Raw genomic sequence first — 25,552 nt, 5'->3', positions numbered from 1 at the left:
AAATATATTTTAAAAAAATATATAATTGCTAATATTTACAGGGCAAACTAAAGATTGTTGTTAAAATGCTAAATCTGACAATAATTATAGTCAACATGAATGAAAAATCACTTAAAATATATGGCTTTGTGGTAGTATTTGTTAAAATCTCAAAAAGCAACCATGTTCGTTACATTTGTTGCTTGGTGTAAGAAAGAAAGAAAAGTGTCTGGAAGGAAATAAAAAGAGGGTTCCTTCACATGTCTAACTGTAATTAAAAATCAATATATTGGGCCTCATAAGCTAAAGTAAATAATTTGTGTTTTTGCCTCCCTAAACAAAGTTTATGTAAAGTTACTCAAAGACTAATAGCAGAAATTTAGTTAATGTCATTTACTGTCCATAACTTAGGACAAGTAAAGTTAAAAAATAAATCTCATTTCAGATTGATTTAGATTGGCTAATTAAAATAAATGAATATTCATAAAAACTTTGTTGTGCTGGGCAGGAAACTGTTCCTGAAGCAGTAACTAATTTTTTTTACTAATGGTTTATCTCATAGTTCAAAACTGATTAACATGCTATGAATCCAAAGCAGTCATATTTCTGTACAGAAAATTAAAATTAAAAAATTATCAAGACTGCATTGCAAAATTTCCAAAAGCTCTTAATATTATTTAAATCAAAAAAAGAAGGGGAACAGTGGAATAATCCCCTGTGAGTTAATTATGTCAAGAAAATTTTTTACTTTAAAAATTATTTTTCACTTGTAATGCTGAAGACAAGACACCCATGAAAACACAAATGGTGTCAAAATAAGCCAAGGGAAAATCATTTGGGGAAAAATGAAAGGATCCCAAGTCTAGTTTATAGAAAAGATTCCTTTATTAACCTTTGGGCGAGAATACATTTGTTTGTATATTTCCAGAAAACTCCTCCAAGCCCATGTGGATTCCTGCAACAATGAATCCCAGAGAGGAACTGACCAGATTGCTCCAGCCACAGAATAGAAGTGGCTCCCAAGACAAGAGGAGAAACAGTCCAGAGATGGAAGATGGTGAAGATGCCTTGCCATACTAGCAGTCAGCAGCTGTGTGTCACTGCACGTTGCCCAGGACCAAGCCAGAGAAGGTTGGACCTGCATTGCCATTGTTTGTCCACCATCCAAAACTAGAATATCTTTGCTGGCATGTACACATAAAGAACTTTTGGACAATGACATTGAAATTGGGACTCAAAAAACTGTTGGCCCAGAAAGAAACTTACTACAGACTGATTCCTTGGATACCTGGTAGCAATATATTTATTTATTTATTTATTTATTTATTTATTTATTTATTTATTTATTTAAAATATATTTTATTGATTTTTTTCAGGGAGGAAGGGAGAGAGATAGAGAGTTAGAAACATCCATGAGAGAGAAACATCGATCAGCTGCCTCCTGCACACCCCCTACTGGGGATGTGCCTGCAACCAAGGTACATGCCTTTGACTGGAATCGAACCTGGGACCCTTCAGTCCCCAGGCCGACGCTCTATCCACCGAGCCAAGGTTGGGCACCTGGCAGCAATTTAAAAAGGACATATTTGCCTCTCAGCATAACCACTATTGCTTGTCTCATTTTTATTCTCATATGTTTATTTCTAGTCTGCAGATGCGGAATGAAGAGTCTTAAAAGGACTCGAACCCTTTTAGGAGGCATTCACTTTTCAAGATGTTTTAAGGAAAAGAAAAGGAGGAGATGTGGGAAACTGCCTATTGTCTTCTCTAGCAGAGAAGTGTGGACAAGGAGCTCAGAATGCTGGTGACCCTTGAGCCCTGGCAAAGGTCAGGGCTGTGCACCCACTGTTTAGTCCAGACAATGGTAGCTGAAGCAACTTCCCCACCAGATAGTCATGTAAATCCTTACTGATAAGATAGTCTGTCTGTTACTGGAAATTGCCTGCCTAAGGGCTATAGGTGTGTCCCAAACTGAATAAAAGGATGGCAAGGCCTGAGCATAAGTGGAGTTCATCCTCTTGGGATGGACTCTCCCCTGCCACCCCAATTTCCAAATTATTATTTCTTGTCTCATCTCTTTCATTTGTGTGCGGCCCCTCTTCCAGAGCCCGAACCCTGAACCACGCAGGACGTGGGGTCATTCACAGAAACCACAACCTTGGTGAATCAGAACAAAACTCTAACTGAGCTACCCTTCTACCTCCCTTTAAAACAAAGATACTTAATTAACCACTTTGACTATTGAGAGTGTCATGTTGAGTTTGGGGGTGGAATATTAAAATACCTAGATTTAAAGAACTGGGAAGTGTGTCTGGTTTAGAGTATAATCATTTAGAATTATTCAACTAGCTACAATCGGCACAAACAGTTCATCTTTCCTAATAGCACAGGCAACACTTTCCTTCACTGCTAACACTGAGATAATATTCTTTTAATAAAAACTTAATGGGAAAATTGACATTATTGCTTAGTCAACTAAGATTATTGGTATAAGTAATTTTGATGTCATGAATAATTTGAAATAGATGTTAATGTCAAAAAGAACTCCTAGAATTTAAGAACTCAGTCAGCTGCCCTAGCTGGTTTGGCTCAGTAAATAGAGCATTGAACTGTAGACTGGAAGGTCCTGGGTTCGATTTCAGTCAAGGGCAGATGCTCCGATTGTGGGCTCGATCCCTACCTAGTAGGTGGTGTGCAGGAGGCAGCCGATCAATGATACGCTCTCATCATTGATGTTTCTATCTCTCTCTCCCTCTCCCTTCCTCTCTGAAATCAATAAAAATATATTTTAAAAAAAAGAACTCAGTCACTTTAGCAATATTACCTTCATATCAAATTCTTATCTGAGTGATTATATTTCATGGGTAATATAAGTGGTTATGGTTTATACTAAAAGTGAAACAATTTAAAATGTGAATCCTGTATTACAAAAGTTCTGATAGCACTCAAGAATGATTGAATTTAGAACACCATTACCAACAGGTTATCTATGCATATGGTTTGATTGTTTCTCATAATAGATAACAAATTCACAGTTAATAAATTAACTATGAATTTAATCAGAAAAAACTGATTAGTATTTTTATTGCCCCACACTGGTGATTGAGCCTGCAACCCAGGCATGTGCCCTGAACCAGGAAATGAACCAGTGACCTCTTGTTTCCTGATTTGATACTCAACTGCTGAGCCACACCAGCTGGGCTAAATTTTATTTTAAATTACCTGTCACCATGTTGTTCACTGGATAATTCTGAAGAGGGCAGTACATCTGCTTTTCTACAACTGGAGTCCTTATAAAATGTTTTTTTGTGCTGTAAAATTAAACAGACAGAAAGTCAATTTATATTTAGTTTTTTTGGACTTGTTTTATAAATGAGACGTTATTCCAGGCAATTTATATACATAGTAATCTAATTGCTCTTTGATCAGATTTCAGTCTTGATTGGGTAAAAATGTTAAGTGTGCACTTCTTTTGTGCTTGTAAGTAATAGAAGACCAGTATAGATATTTTTTATTATTTTGGCCACTTTATAAAACAAGTATTTATTGAGTTATATAGAGGCCTGGGTCTTTTACTCAGTATTTTTGAATGCATAATAATTCAACAGTACTTTATAATTAGATAAAATACATATATACAGATATAATGTTAAATATGCCAAAAGAAAAGCATATAGGCTCTATTTTAAATAATCACAGCATTTTTTGTTGTTATATAGTGTTTAAATAATTTAAACTCTATTAACTAGTACTTGCATATTTAAAAATTTTTTTAAATGATGTCTGGGAAAATCATGAGTTCCACTAAGATTCTGAAGTGACTTCTGAGTTTAAAAGAAATAAAGTTAAATTATTCCGAGTGTAGTTGCATAGTATACAATTAAGTATATTCTAATTTTTAAAAAGCAAGCAGTTTGTAACTAAAATATCCTGTTTTCCAACTGTGCCAAATAATAATGTTTACTACAGTTAGACTACATATAACAAACAGATAATACAATTGTATGAAAATAAAAACCTTAATAATAAAAAATTGGGATTATCCTTAAATTTATTATTTTCCTGAAAATCTAAAATTATACTGAGTGATAAATACGGACTTCATTTTCAATTTATTTAAAAATTAGATTTCTTCTAAACTCTGTTAAAAGAAACTATAGCCCAGCAAGTGTGGCTCAGCAGTTGAGCCTCAACCCAGGAACCAGGAGGTTGGCGGTTTGATTCCTGATCAGGGCACACGCCTGGATTGCAGGTTCGATCCCCAGTGGGGGTACAGAGGCAGTTGATAGATGATATTCCTCTCTCATCAATGTTTCTATCTCTCTATCCTTCTCCCTTCCCCTCTCTCAAAATCAATAAACATATTTTTTAAAAAGAAACTATAGCTCAGTTAGAATGAAATCCTATAAACAGAGCAAAATGGTGTTCCCCAAAACAGCAGGGAGTAAACAAGGATACCCATGATCATTATTATTATTTATCATAGCTCTAACATTTCTGGCCAAGCAATAAGAGATGTGGAAGGGAAGAAAAATAAAAGGAAGAGATATCTAGTGAGAAGGAAAAGCAATACTTTCATTATTAACAAATGATATGATTGGACACCCTGAAAAGCCAAGAGAATCAACTTAAGTATCCTTAGAATTTTAAATTCCAAGGGAGTAGATATAAGACAAATACATCCAAATCAATAACTTCCCTGTATAACAGCAATAATTAATATAAAATAAAATGGAAGAAATCTACAATAGCAACAAAATTAATAAAAATCTAGGAATAACCATAATAAGAATTTTCTATATATTTTTCTATATATAGAAAAATAAAAAACTTGACTTAGATATAGAAGAAAAAATAAAGGAAAACCAAAGCATTTTCCTGGATAGGAATATTGAAAATTATAAAGACAGTAGTTCTTCTCAAATTGAAGTTTAACACAACTCTCAATAAAGTCCCTTAGAGCTTAAGGAAAACAAATTCTAAAATTCACCTTAACAACATGTTAGAAGATCTAACAGGAGACAAGACTAAATTTGTAATAGAACGAAAAAACATATCTAGGAATGTTAAGAATAAGAATATTCTTAAAAGAAGTACAGGTTTATATAAAGAAAATACGAAAAAGTTCCTTAAGGGCCACAAAAGAAAACTTGAACAAATGGAGGAAAATACCACTTTCTCAGATAGAGGTATTTGACATCATAGACAAGTTAATCTATAAATTAACTTGTTAATTTAATCTATAAAGTTAATCTATAAATTCTTTGTAATATCACTAAATATAACAACAGGAACTTTAAAAAAATATGAACAAGGTGGTTGCAAAAATCAGAAGGAAAATTTCAGAAATAATAGCTAAGAACTTGAAAAAGAGTAAGGAGGAGGAACTAGTTCTAGATATTAAATCATATTATAAGTAATTAAAACAGTGGCCCTGTTGCATCACTAATAGAAAACAGTGTATTATTATTTGTGCAAAAAGGAGAAATTAAAGAATATTTTATAAATTTTCTAGTGCATGCATATATTAGAAACTGATAATACTGATTGCCTCTGGAAGGAAATTGGCTTTTTAGGGGCCAGTATATTTTCATAGTACCCTCTTTTATATATCTTGGATTTTGAACCATGTGAATATTTTACCTATTAAACATAACTAAATTTTGAAAATAGAAAAATAATGTGTAGCATGAAGAGCCAAGGAAAAATGAGTTTGGGACTTGTTTTGTTCGGGTATTAAAATATATAAATAAAGTTATCTAACTTAAAATAAGATTGTATTGATATAAAAATAGATTCACAGATTAATGGAATAAAACAAATAGTCCAAAAATAGATCTTCAAATGCATAAAACAACATATGACAATGGGAAATCACACATCAGTTGAAATAGATTTATTTTTCAAAAAACTGGTGGAAATTTCTTATTTAAAAAACAAAAATAAATTTAGATATTCACTTATTAACTTATGCCAAAATAAATACCTGCAGAATTAAAAACCCATTTGATCTCTGAATGGGAAAGAATTTTTCTGAAGGTAAAAACAATAGAAAAAATTATAAAAGTGATTAATTTAATAATGTGAACATCTAAAACTTGTATCTCTGAAGAAGTATAAATCAGACCACAAACTAAGGATATAATATGACAAACTGGCAAAAGTTTTATATAGTTATTATATAAAGATGACAGGCAAGTTGATAAGAAAGACAATAAGGACCTCCCCCCCACACACACACATAGAAATGGAGAAAGAATAGAAAGAAAAAAGCCACAGAAAAGGAACTATAAAATTCTAACAAATTTTAAAATGTTCAAACCTATTAGTAATCAAATAAATATGAAAATTAAAAGAAGATGCCATTTTCATCTATTAAATTAACACAAGGTTTCTTATTAATACTCAATATAACGATGAGGATGCAGTGAGACTAATACTGCTAGTAATCTAAATTTATGTTTTGGTGGGAAGCGACTAACAGTAGATGTTTTGGCCCTTAAAAAGTACTCATATCTCTTTATACTGTAAATTCCACATCTGAGAATTTACATTAAGAAAATTATCTTAAAAAGTAGAGAAAGATTTTTTTTTAATATATTTTATTGATTTTTTACAGAGAGGAAGGGAGAGAGATAGAAAGCCAGAAACATCGATGAGAGAGAAACATCGATCAGCTGCCTCCTGCACATCTCCTACTGGGGATGTGCCTGTAACCCAGGTACATGTCCTTGACCGGAATCGAACCTGGGACCCCCAAGTCCGCAAGCCGACGCTCTACCCACTGAGCCAAACCGGTTTTGGCAAGATTTATTTTTAAAAAGATGTTCATGAAGGTGCCATAAGAGAAACAACTTGTAAATAATTTAAAACATTTTTAAGCGTGGCTCAATGGTTGAGCCTCGACCTATGAATCAGGAGGTCATGGTTTCATTCCCAGTCAGGGCACATTCCCAGTAGGGGGCATTCAGGAGGTAGCTAATTAATGGTTCTCTCTCATCATTGATGCTTTTATTTCTCTCTCTCTCTCTCCCCCTCCCTTCCTTTCTGAAATCAATAAAAAATATATTTTTAAAAAAAGGGAAGGTGAGGACATAAGGAAGGCCAAGAGACATATGAAAACATGCTCGAAGTCACTAATCATCTGAGAGATGCAAATCAAAATGATAATGAGATACCATCTCACACCTGTCAGAATGGCTATCATCAACAAATTAACGAAGGACAAGTGCTGGTGAGGATGTGGAGAAAAAGGAACCCTTGTGCACTGCTGGTGGGAATGTAGACTGGTGCAGCCACTGTGGAGAACAGTATGGAGTTTCCTCAAAAAACTAAAAATGGAACTCCCATTTAACTCAGTAATCCCATTTCTAGGAATATATCCCAAGAAACCAGAAACACCAATCATAAAGGATATATGCACCCCTATGTTCATAGCAGCACAATTTATAATAGCTAAGATTTAGAAACAGCCTAAGTGCCCATCAGCAGATGAGTGGATTAAAAAACGGTGGTACATCTACACAATGGAATACTACGCTGCTGTAAAAAGGAAGGATCTTCTACCATTTGCAACAGCATGGATGGAGCTGGAGAGCATTATGCTAAGTGAAAGAGGTCAGTCAGAGAAAGATAAATATCACATGGTCTCATACATTTGTGGATTATAATGAACAAAATAAACTGATGAACAAAACAGATCCAGAAACAGAAGCATCGATCAGATGCTCAAACCACAGAGGGAAGGTAGGGGAAGGTGAGGGTAATGGGGAGAGATCAACCAAAGGACTTATATGCATGCATATAAGCATATCAATAGATACAGACACCAGGGGAGTGAGGGCATGAGCAGGGGAGGAGGGCAATGGGAGGATAAGGACACATATGTAATACCCTAATCAATAAAGAAAGAAAAAAAGGAAGATGGTTAAACAAGATGAAATACCATATGCAGCCATTACAAATCATCTACACTAATAAAAGAGAAACATGGTAATTGGCGTACGACCGCTACCCTTTTCATTGGCTAATCAGCGAGATATGCAACCATTGAGCCACGCTTTAAAATGTTTTAAATTAACTGTCAGCCAAGATGGCGGCCGGCAGCCAGGCAGCTTGAAACTAACATGAGGCTTGCTTGCCTCAGTGACGGAGGATCGTTGGAGGAAACCAACGTTCCCCGCCTGCGGCTGCAGGCCTCTGAGCCGGCAGTTTAAGAAACATTGTAACAAATACCGCAGATTCGCAACATTGTATACAAAGGCCAGAAACCTACTTTCAGGAGTGACAGCCTAAGAACTGGAGCCAAGCCTCAAGCTAAAGCTGGCCCAGAATAAAAAAAAAAAAAAAAAAAAAAAAAAAGGAGCATTTGGGAGTTCAGTCACCCCAAGCCTGAAAACAGCCCTCAGCCCCTCACCCAGATTGGCCAGGCACCCCAGTGGGGACCCCCACCCTGAAGGGTGTGTGACCAGCTGCAAACAGCCATCATCCCCTCACCCAGGCTGGCCAGGCACCCCAGTAGGGACCCCCACCCTGATCCAGGACACCCTTCAGGGCAAACCAGCCGCCCCCCACCCATGCACCAGGCCTCTACCCTATATAGTAAAAGGGTAATATGCCTCCCAGCACCGGGATCAGCATGACAGGGGGCAGCGCCCAAACCCCCTGATCGCCCTGCGGCTCTGTGTGTGACAGGGTGCGGCATCCCAAACCCCCCCCCCCCCCCCCAGGCCCTGCTCTGTGTGTGACGGGGTAGAGCCATAACCTCCCCATAGGCCCTGCCCTGAGTGTGAGAGTGGCGGCGCCCCAACCCCCTGATCGGCCCTGCTCTGTGGGTGATAGAGGGCGGTGCCCCAACACCCCCCCCCCGCCCTCCCACGGGCCCTGCTCTATGTGTGATGGGGTAGAGCCATAACCTCCCCATCGGCCCTGCCCTGAGTGTGAGAGTGGCAGCGCCCCAATCCCCTGATTGGCCCTGCTCTGTGGGTGATAGAGGGCGGCGCCCCAAACCACGGATCCGCCCTGCTCTGTGTGTGACAGGGGACGGTGCCCCAACTCTCCTATCGGACCTACTCTGTGAATGACAGGGGGGAGCTCCTCAACCCCCTGATGGGCCTTACTCTGTTCGTGACAGGAGGGAGCTCCCCAACCCCCTGATGGGCCCTGCTCTGTGCATGACAGGGTACGGAGCCCCAAACCCCCTGATGGGCCCTGCTCTGTGTGTGACAGGGGGCAGTGCCCCAACCCCCAGATTGGCCCTGCTCTGTGCGTGACAGGGGGTCACGCCGCAACCTCCCCATCGACCCTGCCTTGAGTGTGACAGGGGATGGTGCCCCAACCCCCCAATTGGCCCTGCTCTGAGCCTGACCAGGGGCTGCACCTAGGGATTAGGCCTGCCCTCTGCCACCCGGGAGCAGGCCTAAGCCATCAGGTCGTTATCTCCCGAGGGGTCCCAGACTGCTAGAGGGCACAGGCCAGGCTGAGGGACCCCCCTTTCCCCCCGAGTGCACAAATTTTTGTGCACCGGGCCTCTAGTAATCTAATAAAAGACAAACATGCAAATTGACCGTACCTTCACTTTGCCTTAAGCCATGCCCACCAGCCAATCAGAGCAACTATATGCAAATTAACCCAACCAAAATGGCGGCCAGCAGCCACGGAGCTGGAGCAAGCAGGAGGCTTGGTTGCTCCAGTGATGGAGGAAGCCAAGCTTCCTGCCTGTCCTGGCCAGCTCTCAGCTCCACTGAAGGCAATAAAGTTTCAATTATAGAAGGTAAATAAATCTCAGAATAAAAATAAAAGAAAAAAAGGAGAGGCTGAGAGCTTCCGTCACCAGCGGGGCTTGGCCAGCCTGAAAACGGCCCTCAGCCCCTCACCCAGACTGGCCAGGCACCCCAGTGGGGACCCCTACCTTAAAGGGGGTGTGGCCAGCCTGAAAACAGCCATCAGCCCCTCACCAAGGCTGGCCAAATCTCCATGGGGTGAGGGTCCCCACTTGGGGGGGGGGGGGGCTTGACCAGCCTGCAAACAGCCATCAGCCCCTCACCCAGGCTGGCCAGGCACCCCAGTGGGGACCCCCACCCTGAAGGGGGTGTGACCAGATGCAAACAGCCATCAGCTCCTCACCAGGCTGGCCAGGCACCCCAGTGGGAACCCCACCCTGATCCAGGACACCCTTCCGGGCAAACCAGCCGGCCCCCACCCGAGCACCAGGCCTCTATCCTATATAATAAAAGGGTAATATGCAAACTGACCCTAACAGCAGAACGACTGGGAATGACTGGTCACTATGACACACACTGACCACCAGGGGGCAGATGCTCAATGCAGGAGCTGCCCCCTGGTGGTCAGTGTGCTCCCACAGGGGGAGCTCTGCTCAGCCACAAGCCAGGCTGGCAGCTGCCAGTACAGCGGTGGTGGTGGGAGCCTTTCCACCTCCTCAGCAGCACTAAGGATATCAGACTGCAACTTAGGCCTGCTCCCCACTGGCAAGTGGACATCCCCCGAGGGCTCCCAGGCTGCCAGAGGGATGTCTGATTGCCAGCTTAGGCCCAATCCCCCGGGGAGCAGGCCTAAGCCAGCAGGTGGTCATCTCCAGAGGGGTCCCAGACTGTGAGAGGGCACAGGCCTGGCTGAGGGAACCCCCCGCCGAGTGCACAAATTTTTGTGCACCAGGCCTCTAGTATCAAATAAGGCTTTTCAAAATGGGAAAAATCAAGGGACAGACTAAACAGGATAGGACAAAAGTAGGTTTATAGTTATTCGTGGAAATTAATACAGTAATTAATAAATAATAATATAAGCATAAACTCTGTGTTTTACACACACAACTGTAAACCGAATTTTGAACCACCCTGTATATGCAGTCAACATCAACTCTATTTAATGCATGTATTTGTATAAAACTAGCAAGAAATATGCTAATGTTGGTGATGGTTATCTCTCTGATGGAGTTTAAATGTTTTTTTTTTTTTAATATATTTTATTGATTTTTTACAGAGAGGAAGGGAGAGGGATAGAGAGTTAGAAACATCAATGAGAGAGAAACATCGATCAGCTGCCTCCTGCACACCCTTCACTGGGGATGTGCCCACAACCAAGGCACATGCCCCTGACCAGAATCAAAGCTGGGACCCTTCAGTCCGCAGGCCGACGCTCTATCCACTGAGCCAAACCAGTTAGGGTTAAATGTTCTTTATTCATTTTTTTGTATTTTCTATTTTGACAAATTGTATGCATTACAGTCATAATAATATAATTACTGTAATTAAAAACAAGAAAAGAAATACATACAATTTTCTGAAGATTTTAGGAATGTAAGGGAAAGGAAAACAGCATAGTGATTAAGGGTTTGGAGTCTGAGTCAACTTTACCACTTGATTAATATTTGGTGAATTATTTAGCTCTCTGAGACCTCAACTATAAAATGGAGCTAATACTATTTATCTATCTTATAAGGTTCTAAGAAACAAATTAATTATTGTGAACTGCTGAGCTCACGAGAGTCTTGTATTTAGTAAGTACTAAATAACTAGTTCGCCACTTAGTGTTCAATACTAGTAGTATGCCAACAAAATAAATGACTCAAGGGTCAAGTATATTTTATCGCCCTAACCGATTTGGATCAGTGGATAGAGCATCGGTCTGCAGACTCAAGGGTCCCGAGTTTGATTCCGGTCAAGGGCATGTACCTTGGTTGCGGGCACATCCCCAGTGGGGAGTGTGCAGGAGGCAGCTGATCGATGTTTCTCTGTCATCGATATTTCTAACTCTCTATCCCTCTCCCTTCCTCTCTGTAAAATATCAATAAAATATATATTTTTTTAAAAAGTATATTTCATCTATGTTTGCACTACACCCTCTAGTGGTTCCACAAAGAAATGGCTCTAGGTAGACACTGAAGGTGTGTCTATTCATATCCTTTGTCTATTTTTGTTGTTATTGGATTGGGCATATTTCCCCAGATTTGCAAGCCCTCTTTATATATTAAGGAAACAAGCCTTTGTCAAATGTTTTTCCTAGTGTATATTTTTCTTTTGACTTGGATTATAATATTTTTATTGTCATGTACAAGTTTAAAATATTTTTTGGTCATGTTTATCAATTTTTTTCTTTTTAAAAATATTTTTTTTATTCATTTCAGAAAGAAAGGGAGAGGGAGAGAGAGAGAAAATATCAATGGACTGGGATTCAAACCATGACCTCCTGGTTCATAGGTCAACACTCAACCATTGCACCACACCAGCCGGGGACTCTTTTCTTTAATGGATTCTGTGCTTTGAAGGAAACTTGTTTTTGTTGTTGTTGTTTTAATCCTCACCTGAGGATATTTTTTCCATTGATTTTCAGGCAGAATGGAAGGGAGGGAGAAGGGGAGAGAGAGAGAGAGAAACATCAATTGCTTGCTTCCCACATGCGCTGCAAGCGGGGCCGGGGATTGAATCCCTAACCAACGTCCGTGCCCTTGAATGGGAATCAAACGCTCAACCCTTTGGTCTGAGGGCTGATGCTCTAACATAACTACTGAGCAAAACTGGTCAGGTCAGGACAACTGTTTCTTAAAGAATTTATATATCTTGTATCTTTCCTAGTCAAACGAATCACTGGGAGGGACTTTTTATTTCCATTTCCCAGCCTTCTCTTACAAGACCATTTAGGATAACTACTAGTATTCTCTCCTCTATCCACCTCTTAATATCTTCATGGTCTCACCACTTCTATTTTCATTTTTCTTTCTTTCCTTACCAATTTCTTATCTCAAAAAGCATAACAAGTAAGCTCAAAGGAGTGTTACACATAGAGATCCAAAAGACCTAAAATATGGATTCTTAAACTTAAGTGGTAGAATATCTAGAAGTCACAGGACCATGAAGCAATGTTTTATTAAACTTAGCATAATTGAATATACAACATTGTGTTAAATCAGACAAAAACTTACATCAAATTTTAACAAACTGCCAAAACCGGTTTGGCTCAGTGGATAGAGCGTCGGCCTGCGGACTGAAGGGTCCCAGGTTCGATTCCGGTCAAGGGCATGTACCTTGGTTGCGGGCACACCCCCAGTAGGAGATGTGCAGAAGGCAGCTGATCGATGTTTCTCTTTCATCGATGTTTCTAACTCTCTATCTCTCTCCCTTCCTCTCTGTAAAAAATCAATAAAATATATTTAAAAAAAAAATTTTAACAAACTAAAATAGTAGGTAGAAAAAATATGAGGAAAAATATAAGGAGAAAAACAACATTGAAAAAAATGATAAAGATTAAACATTACTTTTTATATGGAAGAAAGACTAATATTGATCATTTTTATTTTAGTAGCCAAATATCAGACTTTCACATAACCAATGCTCCCCTATGAATATTTTAAAACCATTGAACTGGAAAATATGAAATTAGGACTAGATAATAAATAAGCCAGCAATAAGGGGGTCTCTCATAGATTAGCCCTAACACAATGGCAAGTCCATGTTTGTCTTTTTAAATTTAATTTCTTAAACCAAAGTAATCACATTACAAACAATTTAGAATGGAGAGGGAGAAATCATTCAGAACTTCCAACCCTAATAATATTACTGCTAATATTTAGTATATTTTCTTCTTATTAAAAATATATTTTAAAAATAATATAACAGCATTCATGCCCTGACCGGTTTGGCTCAGTGGATGGAGAATCGGCCTGTGGACCAAAGGGTCCTGGGTTCGATTCCAGTCAAGGGCATGTGCCTTGGTTGCGGGCATATCCCCAGTGGGGGGTGTGCAGGAGGCAGCTGATCGATGTTCCTCTCTCATCAATGTTTCTAACTCTCTATCCCTCTCCCTTCCTTGCTGTAAAAAATCAATAAAATATATTTTTAAAAATAATATATAACAGCATTCATAATATAGATAAAATTCTAGTTTCTTTTCTGCAAGGTTAATCTAGCATAGTAGTTAAATGCATGGGCTCTAGAATTAGACTGATCCAGTTCAAATCCTGCTTCTCCCCACTTATACAAGACTTTGGACAAATTATAATCTATCTGACCCTAGATCTTTTTCTAAAATGTCGATGTGAAAATGATAATATAATCTCATAAGAAGACTGTAAAAATTAAATGAGATAAATACACTGTCAGTGTTCAAAGAGTCTACATTGAATTGAATATCAATGAAGTATATGAATTCAATACCTTTTGGATAATTCTTTTTTGTGATCTGTGGCCAGTTCACTGCTTTCCTTAAGGATGTTTATTTCATTTGACATTACTTCATCATGCTGTGGATAGCAAAAGAAATCACATTTTAAAAAATCAGCACACCAATAAGCCAATCAATAAATTTTTTAATAAAAGAAAAGTACATTGGCACTATATAAGAGTCATAAAGTATTTATATACCTAGGTACATTCAATCTAGTTTGGTGGAAAAAACTTAACAAAATTTTGTACACACAGAATTACATTCTATATTTTTAGGATACATAAAGAACAAAATTTTTAAAATATCAGCTGTGGTTGTATTAGATAGTAAAACTTTTGACAAATTTTATTCTTTTTCAGTTTTTGAAATTTTCCCTAATGTGGTCATATTACTTCTTAGTTTTTTTAAAAATAAGGAAACCAAAAAAGTGTTCTTAAACTCTCTTAAAATTTTTGAATTGAAGATTCCTAGGCTGTCCGTGAGCTACATCAAAAATATGAAGTAAGCTTTACAAATTGTTTCCCCTTCAAAATTAAAGTGAAGTATTTAGCTATGGAGTTACAAAAGAACTAAAGATTATGTGACAGTAACTCAGATACTGGTACCTATCACATAATATATTTACTTAATATGCCAATAGGAAATTGTTATATTTAGGTCACAAATACACTCTAAATAATAATAATGCTCCCCAAAATTACTTACCAGTTTTACCCTTATTGTTGCCATTCGGTGAAGTACCTTCTACTTATATATACCAGGTGTCCTGGTTAGTAATACAGATTTTGTAATCAAAGAAAACACGATAATATCAAGAGAAACATCAAAAGTGCTTTACTCAAAGTAATGCCCATTGCTAGCTACACATTTCCCCTATCTTTCAGGTAATTTGTGGATACCGTTCCAGTAGAACTTTTCCTGTTTTGAGGCAAACCATCCAGAGACCCAATTTTCCACTTCTTCGTACCCACTGCTCAGAAAGTGCGTGTGCCTCAATTGGAACAAGTGGTAATCTGACAGAGCAAGGTCTGGTGAATACAGCGGGTGGGTTAATACTTCCCAGGCAAGATCTTTTAACGTGTCTTTAACTGGTTTTGAAGTGTGTGATGGTGCGTCATCATGAAGCAAAATTACTTTGCCATGTCTTCTGGCACATTCTGGTCATTTCACAACCAAAGCATGGTTCAAATTGATTATTTGTTGTTGGCAGCGATCGGTATTAATGGTTTCACCTGGTTTTAGAAGCTCATAATACACCATACCGTCCTGATCCCACCAAACGCAGAGCATTGTCTTCTTTCTGAAGCGATTTGGCCTGGCAGTTGATGTTGATGGTTGACCTGGATCAACCCATGATTTTGTGCATTTGGGATTCTCAAAATAAATCCACTTTTCATCACCAGTCACAACTCGATGCAAAAAAGACTTTCTTTCATGCTGTTGAAGTAACATTTTACTGATGACTTTTCAGTTTTCCATTTGTCTTTCGTTCAGTTGATGTGGCACCCATTTTCCTTTCTTTAAAATCTTTCCCATTGCTTGTAAACGATCGGAAATTGTTTGCTGAGCAACGTTTAATCTTTCTGCAAGTTGTTTTTGAGTTTGACATGAATCTTCATCTAATAATGCTTGTAATTGTTTGTCTTCAAACTTTTTCAGTTGACCTGGACGTTCTTTGTCTTTCACATCAAAATCATCACTTTTAAAGCATTTAAACCAGTGTTCACAGTACCTTGAGATGGAGCATGTTCACCATAAGCTTCCCGAAGTATACAATAACTTTCAGCAGCACTTTTCTTCAAAATAAAGTAATGAATTAAAACTTCCCGCAAATACTCATTTTTTGGGCACGAAATTCGACATTTTAAGCGTAAAAATATCTATGATGTTAACACCTTCAGCAAATTTGACATATGAAGTTTTGAAGCTTGCTGTCAATACAACAAAATAGCATACATATCAAACCACATATGTATCAACAAATGTGTAACTCCATCTATTGAAAAAAATCCGCATTATTAACTGGTATACCTGGCACTACTAGAGGCCCAGTGCATGACATTCATGCACTGGTGGAGGGGGGTTGCCCCTCAGCCGGCCTGCCCCTTCTCGCAGTCCGGGACCCCCTGAGGGGTCCTTAGTGCTGCCATGGAGACAGGAGAGGCTCCTGCCACTGCCGTTGTGCTCGCCAGCTGTGAGCCCAGCTTCTGGCTGAGCAGCACTCCCCCGTGGGAGCACACTGACCACCAGGGGGCAGCTCCTGCATTGAGTGTCTGCCCCTGGTGGTCAGTGCACGTCATAGTGACCAGTTGTTCAGCTGTTCAGTCAATTTGCACATTAGGATTTTATTATATAGAACTAGTGGCCCAGTGCACGAAATTTGTGCATGGGGGGGTGTGTCCCTCAGCCCGGCCTGCACCCTCTCCAATCTGGAACCCCTCAGGGATGTCCGACTGCCGGCAGTTGGACATCCCTCTCGCAATCTGGGACCACTGGCTCCTAACCACTCACCTGCCTGCCTGCCTGATCGCCCCTAACCTAACTAATCTGCCTGCTGGCCTGATCGCCCCCAACCGCCACCTCTCTGCTAGCCTGCTCACCCCCAACTGCTGACCCCCACTGGCCTGCTCACCCCCAACTGCCCCCCCTGCTGTCCTGCTCGCCCCCAACTCCCCCCTCCTGCTAGTCTGCTCGCCCCCAACTGCCCCCCCTTGTGGCCTGCTCAACCCCAACTGCCCCCCCCCCCCGCCGGCCTGCTTGACCCCAACTGCCCTCCCCTGCTGGCCTGATCGCCCCTAACTGCCTCTGCCTTGGTCCTGCCACCATGGTTTTGTCCAGAAGGACGTCTGGAAGGTCTCCTGAAAGGTCTGCCAGTCTAATTACTATATTACCCTTTTATTAGTATAGATAATTACATTATAATTGGCTAATAATCTATATCAATCAATATTTTGAAATAACTAATAAAATCCTTTGTTATATAATCATACAAATCCTAGAGTCAATAGTCTCCAGTCAATAGTCAATAGTCTAGCAGGAATGTTCTACTAATTTTAGTAGAAAAAACATTGGACTGGGATGGAGCTGAGAAAATTTTGTTCCACTTTGCTAATAATATCTGGCTATGTGAACCAAGACAAATCTTTGCTTCTCTTTACCTCAGTTTTCTCATTTCTAAAACTCAGTGATTAAATTAATGATCTTTAAGGACTTTTTAGCTCTAAAGTTCTGGTATACTCAATAATACTGTCATGCCCTGACCGGTTTGGCTCAGTGGATAGAGCATTGGCCTATGGACTGAAGGGTTCCAGGTTCGATTCCGGTTAGGGGCATGTACCTTGGTTGCGGGCACATCCCCAGTGGGGAGTGTGCAGGAGGCAACTGATCGATGTTTCTCTCTCATCGATGTTTCTAACTCTCTATTCTTCTCTCTTCCTCTCTGTAAAAAAATCAATAAAATATATTTTTAAAAAAATAAAATAATTACTGTCAAATCATTCATGTCCCTGGAAACACTGTGATAAGTCAAGGATTAAATATTTTGGTCCTTTGTACAACATAGCCAAAGAATATAAAAGAACTATTAGTATTTTTAGATGATAACACTTTGGGAAGAAAAAACAAATTTATAAAAAAAGTACAAAATATGTAAATTAATTGCTTGGCTTTAGACATATTACATTATAAAGATGTTTTCCCTAACTGTCTATTTTGAAAAAATTTCAAACTTATCGAATGTTAAAGAATAATACAATAAGTACAATATACCTTTCACCTAGATTCACAAAGTGTTAACATTTTTACACCCTGCATTCCTTCTATAAATTTTTATTTTTAATGGACCATTTGAAAACATTTTCAGATATTATAACATTTTACTCCTTAATCTTTAGCACGCATTTTCTTTTAAATATATTTTTATTGATTTCAGAGAGGAAAGGAGAGGGAGAGAGATATAGAAACATGAATGATGAGAAAGAATCATTGATCAGGTGCCTCCTGAACACCCCACACTGGAGATCGAGCCTGCAATCCAAACATGTGCCCTGACCAGGAATTGAAACGCGACCTCCTGGTTCATGGGTCAAAGCTCAACCACTGAGCAACACTGGCCAGGCTTTTAGCATGCATTTTCTAAAATATATTTTATCTTTATAATACCTCTATCATAATTTTTAAAATTAATGTTAACTCAGTATCACCTAATATACAGTCCATGATACATGCCTGTGGGGGAAGGAGAGGGAATGGAATGGCATGGGCATGCTCCCTGGAAGGAGAATGCCTTCCTGCCTTTTTTTTTTTTTTTTTTTTAATGGCATTGTTTTAAAGTGCCTAAGCCAGCTAGTTGTTTTCCGAAATTCTCAATATTCTAGAATTGCCTGTTTACCCATACGTAGATTCAGGTTAAGCATTTTGAACAAGAACATTACACAGATAATATTGTGTACTTTTTATTATATTACATCAAGCTGAACATAATTTAGCATCATCCAATATTGGTGATGCTAAATTCAATCAATTGGTTAAGGTGGTAGTTTGATAGATCTCTCCAGTGTAAAGTACATTGCTTATCTTTATAATAAGTAATCTGTGGGGTGCTCATTTGCGATCATGCTTTTAACATCCATTAATGACCCTTGCCTAAGTCAATTATTTTATTGGGAGTGATATAGGGGGGATTTTCTATTCTATTATTCTTTGTATATTTATTAGCTGCTATTCTGTAAGGAAATTTTCTCTTATCCCACCTTTTCCTTCCTCCATCCCTTCCTTCTTTCTTTCCTTCCTCTGTTCTTCCATTTTTTTCTTTATGTTTTTGAAGTATCACTATATAATCATGGACTTTAAAAAATTTAATGTTTTATAATCCATTACTGTCATTGTTAATTTTGATGTTCAAATTATCCCAAATTTGGCTATTGCATAAAGATTATGAAGTCAAAAGCATAGGCAAATTGAAGCAGGATGGCAAAAGCTAAAGTCAGTTTTTAGTATTATACACATGTATTGGGGGGTGTTATTCAAAACATTTAACAAATGGCACAATAATTAATCAATCAGAATCTACATTGACATTAAAGAACTGGTCTATACTGTGCAATGATCACTCCCTTAATATTACTGACAAAAGCAAATTTTCAAGTTATGTGAATAATTTTATTCATACAAAAAATCTCAATATAACTATTGTACTAGTATAAAAACAATGCCAAATCAGATAGTGTTCAACAAAAGCATGACCTTTAATTCCTTAATCTGGATCATGTCACAGGCAAACATTTTTAAGATTATATTGCTTTCAAAAATTTTTGAAACTATAGATTTTAATTAAGTACTTTATTTTACTCTTACCTTCTCTGTCAGAAAATGTTGATCTTGTTCCCAAATAAAACTGCCAATTTTTCTTCTTATTTCTGTAATAGGGAAAAAAAATCCAATACCATTTTCTTAAAGTAAATGTAACATTTTCTGAATTTTACTTGAAGTCTGAAATTTCTAGGCCAGCATTTTCCCACTTGCATCAAAATCATCTAAGATACTTGTTTAAAATGCAGATTCCTTTTGAATATCATTGAGAAGGAGCTAAGGAATTTACATTTCTATCAAACTTTCCAGATGATTCCAATGTATTATGAGAATCACTGTTGTAAACTTTTCCTGCTGGAATATACCTCTTCATTAAATGTGTCTTTAGACCAAGCATTAAAAAAGAAAACGACTGTCCAGTCAAAATAAAAGCTATATCGCCCAGCTGGCATGGCTTGGCAGTTGAGTGTGCACCCAGGAACCAAGAGGTCACTGGTTTGATTCCTGGCCAGGGCATATGCTGGGGTTGCAGGCTCGATTCCCAGTAAAGGGACGTGCAGGAGGCAGCTGATCAGTGATTCTCTCTCATCATTGACGTTTCTATCTTTCCTCTCCCTTCTTTTCTAATATCAATAAAAATATATACATTTTAAAAAGCTATAAAATTCTGGAATTTGTAGAACAGAGGTCCTCAATAATTCAATAATTTACTTTGTTAAAAGAAGGGTGGAAGAGCAATGTGTCTAGTGAGCATGGTAGTATAGGAATTTTACAATGCTTAGTATGTCAGAGGACTATATCATCATCCTAACTCAAAGATCCTAAAAGATTCCACAGTAGCCCACTCATAGACAAAAAGGTAGAATTCCTCAAGATCTATTCTGCCTAGTAGTAGCCACTAGGCAGATGTGGGCACCACATTGAAATGTGTCACTGGCCCAAACTGAAATGTGCTGTAAACATAACATATTGAATTTCAAAGACTTAGTATCAAAAAAAGAATGTAAATGCCCGGCTGGTGTGGCTCAGTAATTGAGCATCGACCAATGAATTAGGAGGTCATGGTTTGATTCCTGGTCAGGGCACATGCCCAGGTTGTGGGTTGCAGGAGGTAGCTGATCAATGATCCTTTCATCATTGATGTTTCTATCTCTCTTTCCCTCTCCCTTCCTCTCTAAATTTAAATTAAAGATAATTTAAACTATCTCAATAATTTTTATATTATTATATACAGAAAATGGTACTTTAGATATATTAGGTTAAATAAAATACATTCTTAAAATTAATTTCACCTATTTCTTTTTATTTTTTTAAATATATTTTATTGATTTTTTACAGAGAGGAATAGAGAGTTAGAAACATTGATGAGAGAGAAACATCAATCAGCTGCCTCCTGCACACCTCCTACTGGGGATGTGCCTGCAACCAAGGTACATGCCCTTGACTGGAATCAAACCTGGGACCTTTCAGTCTGCAGGCTGACGCTCTATCCACTGAGCCAAACCGGCCAGGGCTCTTTTTATTCATTTTAATGTGACTACTAGAAAATTTATGATTAATATGTGGCTCACATTTGCATCTTCATACTTCTACTAGACAATATTAGTCTAGATGGATAATAATGTATAGTTTTTATTTTTAAAAAAGAGCATGTTTTCATTTCTGACAGTTTTAAAAATTTAAATACATTTTAAGACGCTAAACTCAAATACAGGAGTCATTAATTTACTTATTTATATCACCACTTAGAGCAACTTATTATAAATAGGTCCTACCAGGACATTAAAACTATGAAAGGAAGCCAATTTTGGGGGGTTTCTAAAACTCTTCTATAGAAATCTTTTTTGAGTTGTTTGGGTTTCTTTTTAATACTTTGCTCATGGGGAAATGTGTACATCTGTCTTGCTAGGGATGGACACATACACATCAAGAATTGGGTAATAATGCAAGACCATAATAATGAATATTTTGCCCAACCTGTGTGGCTCAGTGATTGAGCATTGACCTGTGAACCAGGAGGTCAGGGTTTGATTCCTGGTCAGGGTATATGCCTGGGTTGTGCGCTGAATCCCCAATGGGGCACATGCAGGAGGCAGCCAGTCAATGATTCTCTTTCATCATTGATGTCTCTATCTCTCCCTCTCCCTTCCTCTCTGAAATGAATAAAATAATATATTTTTTTAAAGTGGGATATTTAATTAGCCCAGATAAAATAGGAAGGATTTGAACAGAACAAATCAGGGAAAACTAAAAGAACCACTTTCAGAAGCAGTTTATTTACTTGACCTTTACTTCACAGGGTTGCTGAAATAATGTGAAAGTACTTTAAAGAACAATAGTAATATATGGGTTTATTATCATAATGAATCTTTAAAAATAGAGAAAAATTTCAGAAATATAACGAAGAGATTCAAAACTAGCAAAGAACCGTTTATTGAATGCTCACATATCAGACTAGTTATATTATCTCATTTTATCCTCAAAACAACTTGGGAGAAGTTGCTGAAGGTTACAGAACTAGTGAGTGTTGGATCCCAGCCAGTGAACCCTCTGAGGACAAGATCTGCATGTGTATTTTTCAGCACCGAATCCCCAGCGCCTGGGTGGAAACCTGGCACACAGTAGGAGCTCAGTGAATGCATGAATCAAGGATAAACAAATAAAACTAGAATATACATCAAGGCAATCTGACCCCAAGTCCATGCTTGTCCACTTAGATCAGCACAGCTGGGTGACTTAGCCGGCTCTGGCTGCCTAACAGGGGTTGGATGCATGATCTTTGCTAACCTTCTTGCAGGCATGCAGGAGGAAGAACGAAATGACCTAAAGCCACTGAATTTTTAATTTCAGCATTAGCGACGGCAGCGAGATAGTAGGCATGAAAAACGGTAGCATTATCATCTATGTAGTCGAGGCTCTGATAGACTCTAGGAGGGAAGAAAAGGGGGGGAAATATTTTAGGTTATGAAATAAACAAGCATGTATTCAACCTTGCAAAAATAGAATAAATAAACGGAAGTAGGAACGATTATCCACAGGTAACCAGGAGACTGAGGGTTCTGAGGCCGGGGATTAGACCTCGGCTTTTACAAACACAACCCCACAGCAATGTGGAGGAGGATCGCAGGTGGACAGCGCCAAGGCAGCGCAACCTCTCAGAAAAACACCCTGAGAGTCAGGGCAAGAGGAGATGGGGTGCTGCTCAGGCCGTGAGAGTGAGTGCTGAGAGCGTTGGAGGGGCACAGCCATGGTGTGTGAACACTGACCGGTTCAAGGGGCAGGGGGGTTGTCAGTCCAACGAAGCTGGGGAGGCTTTAAGCTGGAGAACACCGGACCTGCTGCAGGTATGAGGGGCATGCAGGAGATTTCATTTAAACGTATTGAATAGGAGGGGCCTCCAAGGAGTCACGTGGAGTTGTGGGAGGGGCAGCTGTTACTACCGGAACTCAAGAAGTGACTCGGGGACGGGGAGGAGGCCAGGCCATCGTGGCAGAAAGGAGAGGAGAAAGGCCACGTATCCTAATCCCCACATCTAGGACTGGAAACTCGCTCTTTTCCAGTCTTTTCCGATCATCTACACTGATGAGCGACCGCAGTTTCCACCTCCAACTCCTGGCTCATCAGGACTCGCGAGGTAATGCCAGGCGGCCTGGCAGTCAGGTACCTCAGCGTGTCTGGGTGCGACGCATCGCAGCTGAACAGGAAGTCGGCGGCCCTCAGGTCACTGATGGTCCCCCCTTCGGCCACTGTGGAGGCAAGAGCGAAAAGGGAATAAGCCAGCAAGGACCCTGGGGCCTTCACCACCCCGCCCACCCTTTCGCCCTCGCTTCCTACCCCAGAATTGCCTCAGGTTCCCGCTGACGCTCCGGCAGAACCATCCCCGCTGCCCTTGAAACATGGCGCCGCCTTGCGGGTCAGGGTGTGGGGGAGGGAACTGTAGCAGAGATCGCTGATTGGTCCCGGCCCCAAAGCCCGGCTCGATGATTGGTTCTCAGAGTAATGGGCGGGAAAAGCCGGCGGGGGGGGGGGGGGGGGGGGAGAAGGATTCCCGCTACCAGACTGAGGGAACCAACTCCTAGGACTGTGCACCGACTGCTCGGCTTCCCCGCCTTCAGCGGGGAGGGGTCAGTAGCCACACTTGTGAGTTTTAAACCCAAAGTGCATACTAAAAAAATTCTTGTGCCATGTTGTACAGGCAGGAGTGCAGGTTCTGTAGCATCAATTTTTTTTTAATTGAAATATAATTGACTTACAATATTAGTATTAGTGATTTGATATTTATGCACATTACAATGTTGATTATCCCCATAAGTCTAGTTACCTTCTCTCACTGTATGAAGTTATTACAGTACTATTGACTATTCTCTCTGCAGTTATTATAACCCCTGTGTCTTATCTTTTCTTTTAGCTTTTTTTTACATCTTTATTGTTCAGATTATTACAGTTGTTCCTCTTTTTCCCCCCCATAGCTCCCCTCCACCCAGTTCCCACCCCACTTTCTGCCCTTGCCCCCCCCCCCCGCTGTCCTCATCCATAGGTGCACAATTTTTGTCCAGTCTCTTCCCACACCCCTTTCCCCCCGATAATTGTCAGTCCACTCCCTTTATATGCCCCTGATTCTATTATATTCACCAGTTTATTCTGTTCATCAGATTCACTTGATTTTTAGATTCACTTGTTGATAGATGTGTATTTGTTGTTCATAACCTTTTCCTTCTTCTTCCCCTTCTTAAAGGATACCTTTCAGCATTTCATATAATCCTGGTTTGGTGGTGATGAACTCCTTTAGCTTTTCCTTATCTGTGAAGCTCTTTATCTGACCTTCAATTCTAAATGATAGCTTTGCTGGATAAAGTATTCTTGGTTGTAGGTTCTTGCTATTCATCACTTTGAATATTTCTTGCCACTCCCTTCTGGCCTGCATAGTTTCTGTTGAGAAATCAGCTGACAATCGTATGGGTACTCCCTTGTAGGTAACTGACTGTCTTTCTCTTGCTGCTTTTAAGATTCTCTCTTTGTCTTTTGCTCTTGGCATTTTAATGATGTGTCTTGGTGTGGTCCTCTTTGGATTCCTTTTGTTTGGGGTTCTCTGCGCTTCCTGGACTTGTAAGTCTATTTCTTTGACCAGGTAGGGGAAGTTTTCTGTCATTATTTCTTCAAATAGGTTTTCAATATCTCTCTCTTCTTCTGGCACCCCCACAATTCAAATGTTGGTTTGCTTGAAGTTGTCCCAGAGGCTCCTTACACTATCTTCATATTTTTGGACTCTTTTTTCTTTTTGCTTTTCCTGTTGGGTGTTTTTCACTTCTTCGTATTTCAAATCTTTGACTTGATTCTTGTGATCCTCTGGTCTGCTGTTGGGAGTCTGTATAATATTATTTATTTCAGTCAGTGTATGCTTAATTTCTAGTTGGTCCTTTTTCATATCCTCTACGGTCTCACTAGATTTATCAGCGGTTCCTAAAAAATTCTTGAAAAACCTTATAACTGTGGTTTTGAACTTTATATCCAGTAGTTTGCTTTCCTCCATTTCTGTCATTTGTGACCTGTTTCTTTGTCTCCACATTTTGTCTGGGTCCCTGTGTTGATAGAGTGGCTTTCTGTACTAGGTGTCCTGTAGGGCCCAGTGGCTCAGCCTCCCCAGTTACCTGAGGTGGACACTCTTGGTGCACCCTTTTGTGGGCTTTGTGCACAACCTTCTTGTAGTTAAGCCTTGATTGCTGTTGGTATCACTGGGAGGGATTAACCTCCAGGCCAATTGGCTGTGAGAATCAGCTGTGTCTATGGTGGGAGAACTTCTGTGCTGGAGACACCCTTATGGGGCAAAACTTGCTTCAATGGGGCTTTGGTGCTCACTGAGTCTGCCCCCTGAGTGTGTCCCTTATGGATATGAGGAGCTGTAATCTGGATGGTCCCACTCTGACCACAGGGTACACTGGCTCTTGGATCACTAAGGAGGTGCTAATTTAGCCTCTTCCTGAGGCTGCCCAGCAGGAGCTATGGAGAGATCTGCAGATTCCTCTTCTTTGTTTGGGATTTGGAGGTTCCAAGATGAGACCCAGCTGTGAAGCAATGTAAGCTGCTG

The 25,552-nt window shown here is 39.7% G+C and overlaps 1 protein-coding gene across 2 annotated transcripts in view; it reads right to left on the bottom strand.

The window, feature by feature from the left end:
• The window catches only part of TERB2 (telomere repeat binding bouquet formation protein 2), a 34,686-nt gene extending 11,321 nt beyond the window's left edge, over nucleotides 1–23,365 (bottom strand). Inside the window, exons 1-6 of one of the 2 annotated variants that reach the window (XM_036300022.1) lie at nucleotides 23,302–23,365; nucleotides 23,132–23,213; nucleotides 22,255–22,394; nucleotides 19,513–19,574; nucleotides 14,148–14,233; nucleotides 3,202–3,290 (exon numbers count right to left, since the gene is read on the bottom strand). In XM_036300022.1, coding sequence (XP_036155915.1) covers nucleotides 3,202–3,290; nucleotides 14,148–14,233; nucleotides 19,513–19,574; nucleotides 22,255–22,394; nucleotides 23,132–23,213; nucleotides 23,302–23,365 — 523 coding nt within the window. Of the gene's footprint in view, nucleotides 1–3,201; nucleotides 3,291–12,141; nucleotides 12,299–14,147; nucleotides 15,030–19,512; nucleotides 19,575–22,254; nucleotides 22,395–23,131; nucleotides 23,214–23,301 lie in introns of those variants that run through there. The other variant, XR_004966126.1, reaches the window with a different exon arrangement.
• Nucleotides 23,366–25,552: the final 2,187 nt, after the last annotated feature.

This window comes from Myotis myotis, unplaced genomic scaffold (assembly GCF_014108235.1).
Source record: "Myotis myotis isolate mMyoMyo1 unplaced genomic scaffold, mMyoMyo1.p scaffold_m19_p_1, whole genome shotgun sequence".
Classification (NCBI taxonomy): Eukaryota; Metazoa; Chordata; class Mammalia; order Chiroptera; family Vespertilionidae; genus Myotis; species Myotis myotis.
This window is presented reverse-complemented; position numbering and strand designations above follow the sequence as displayed.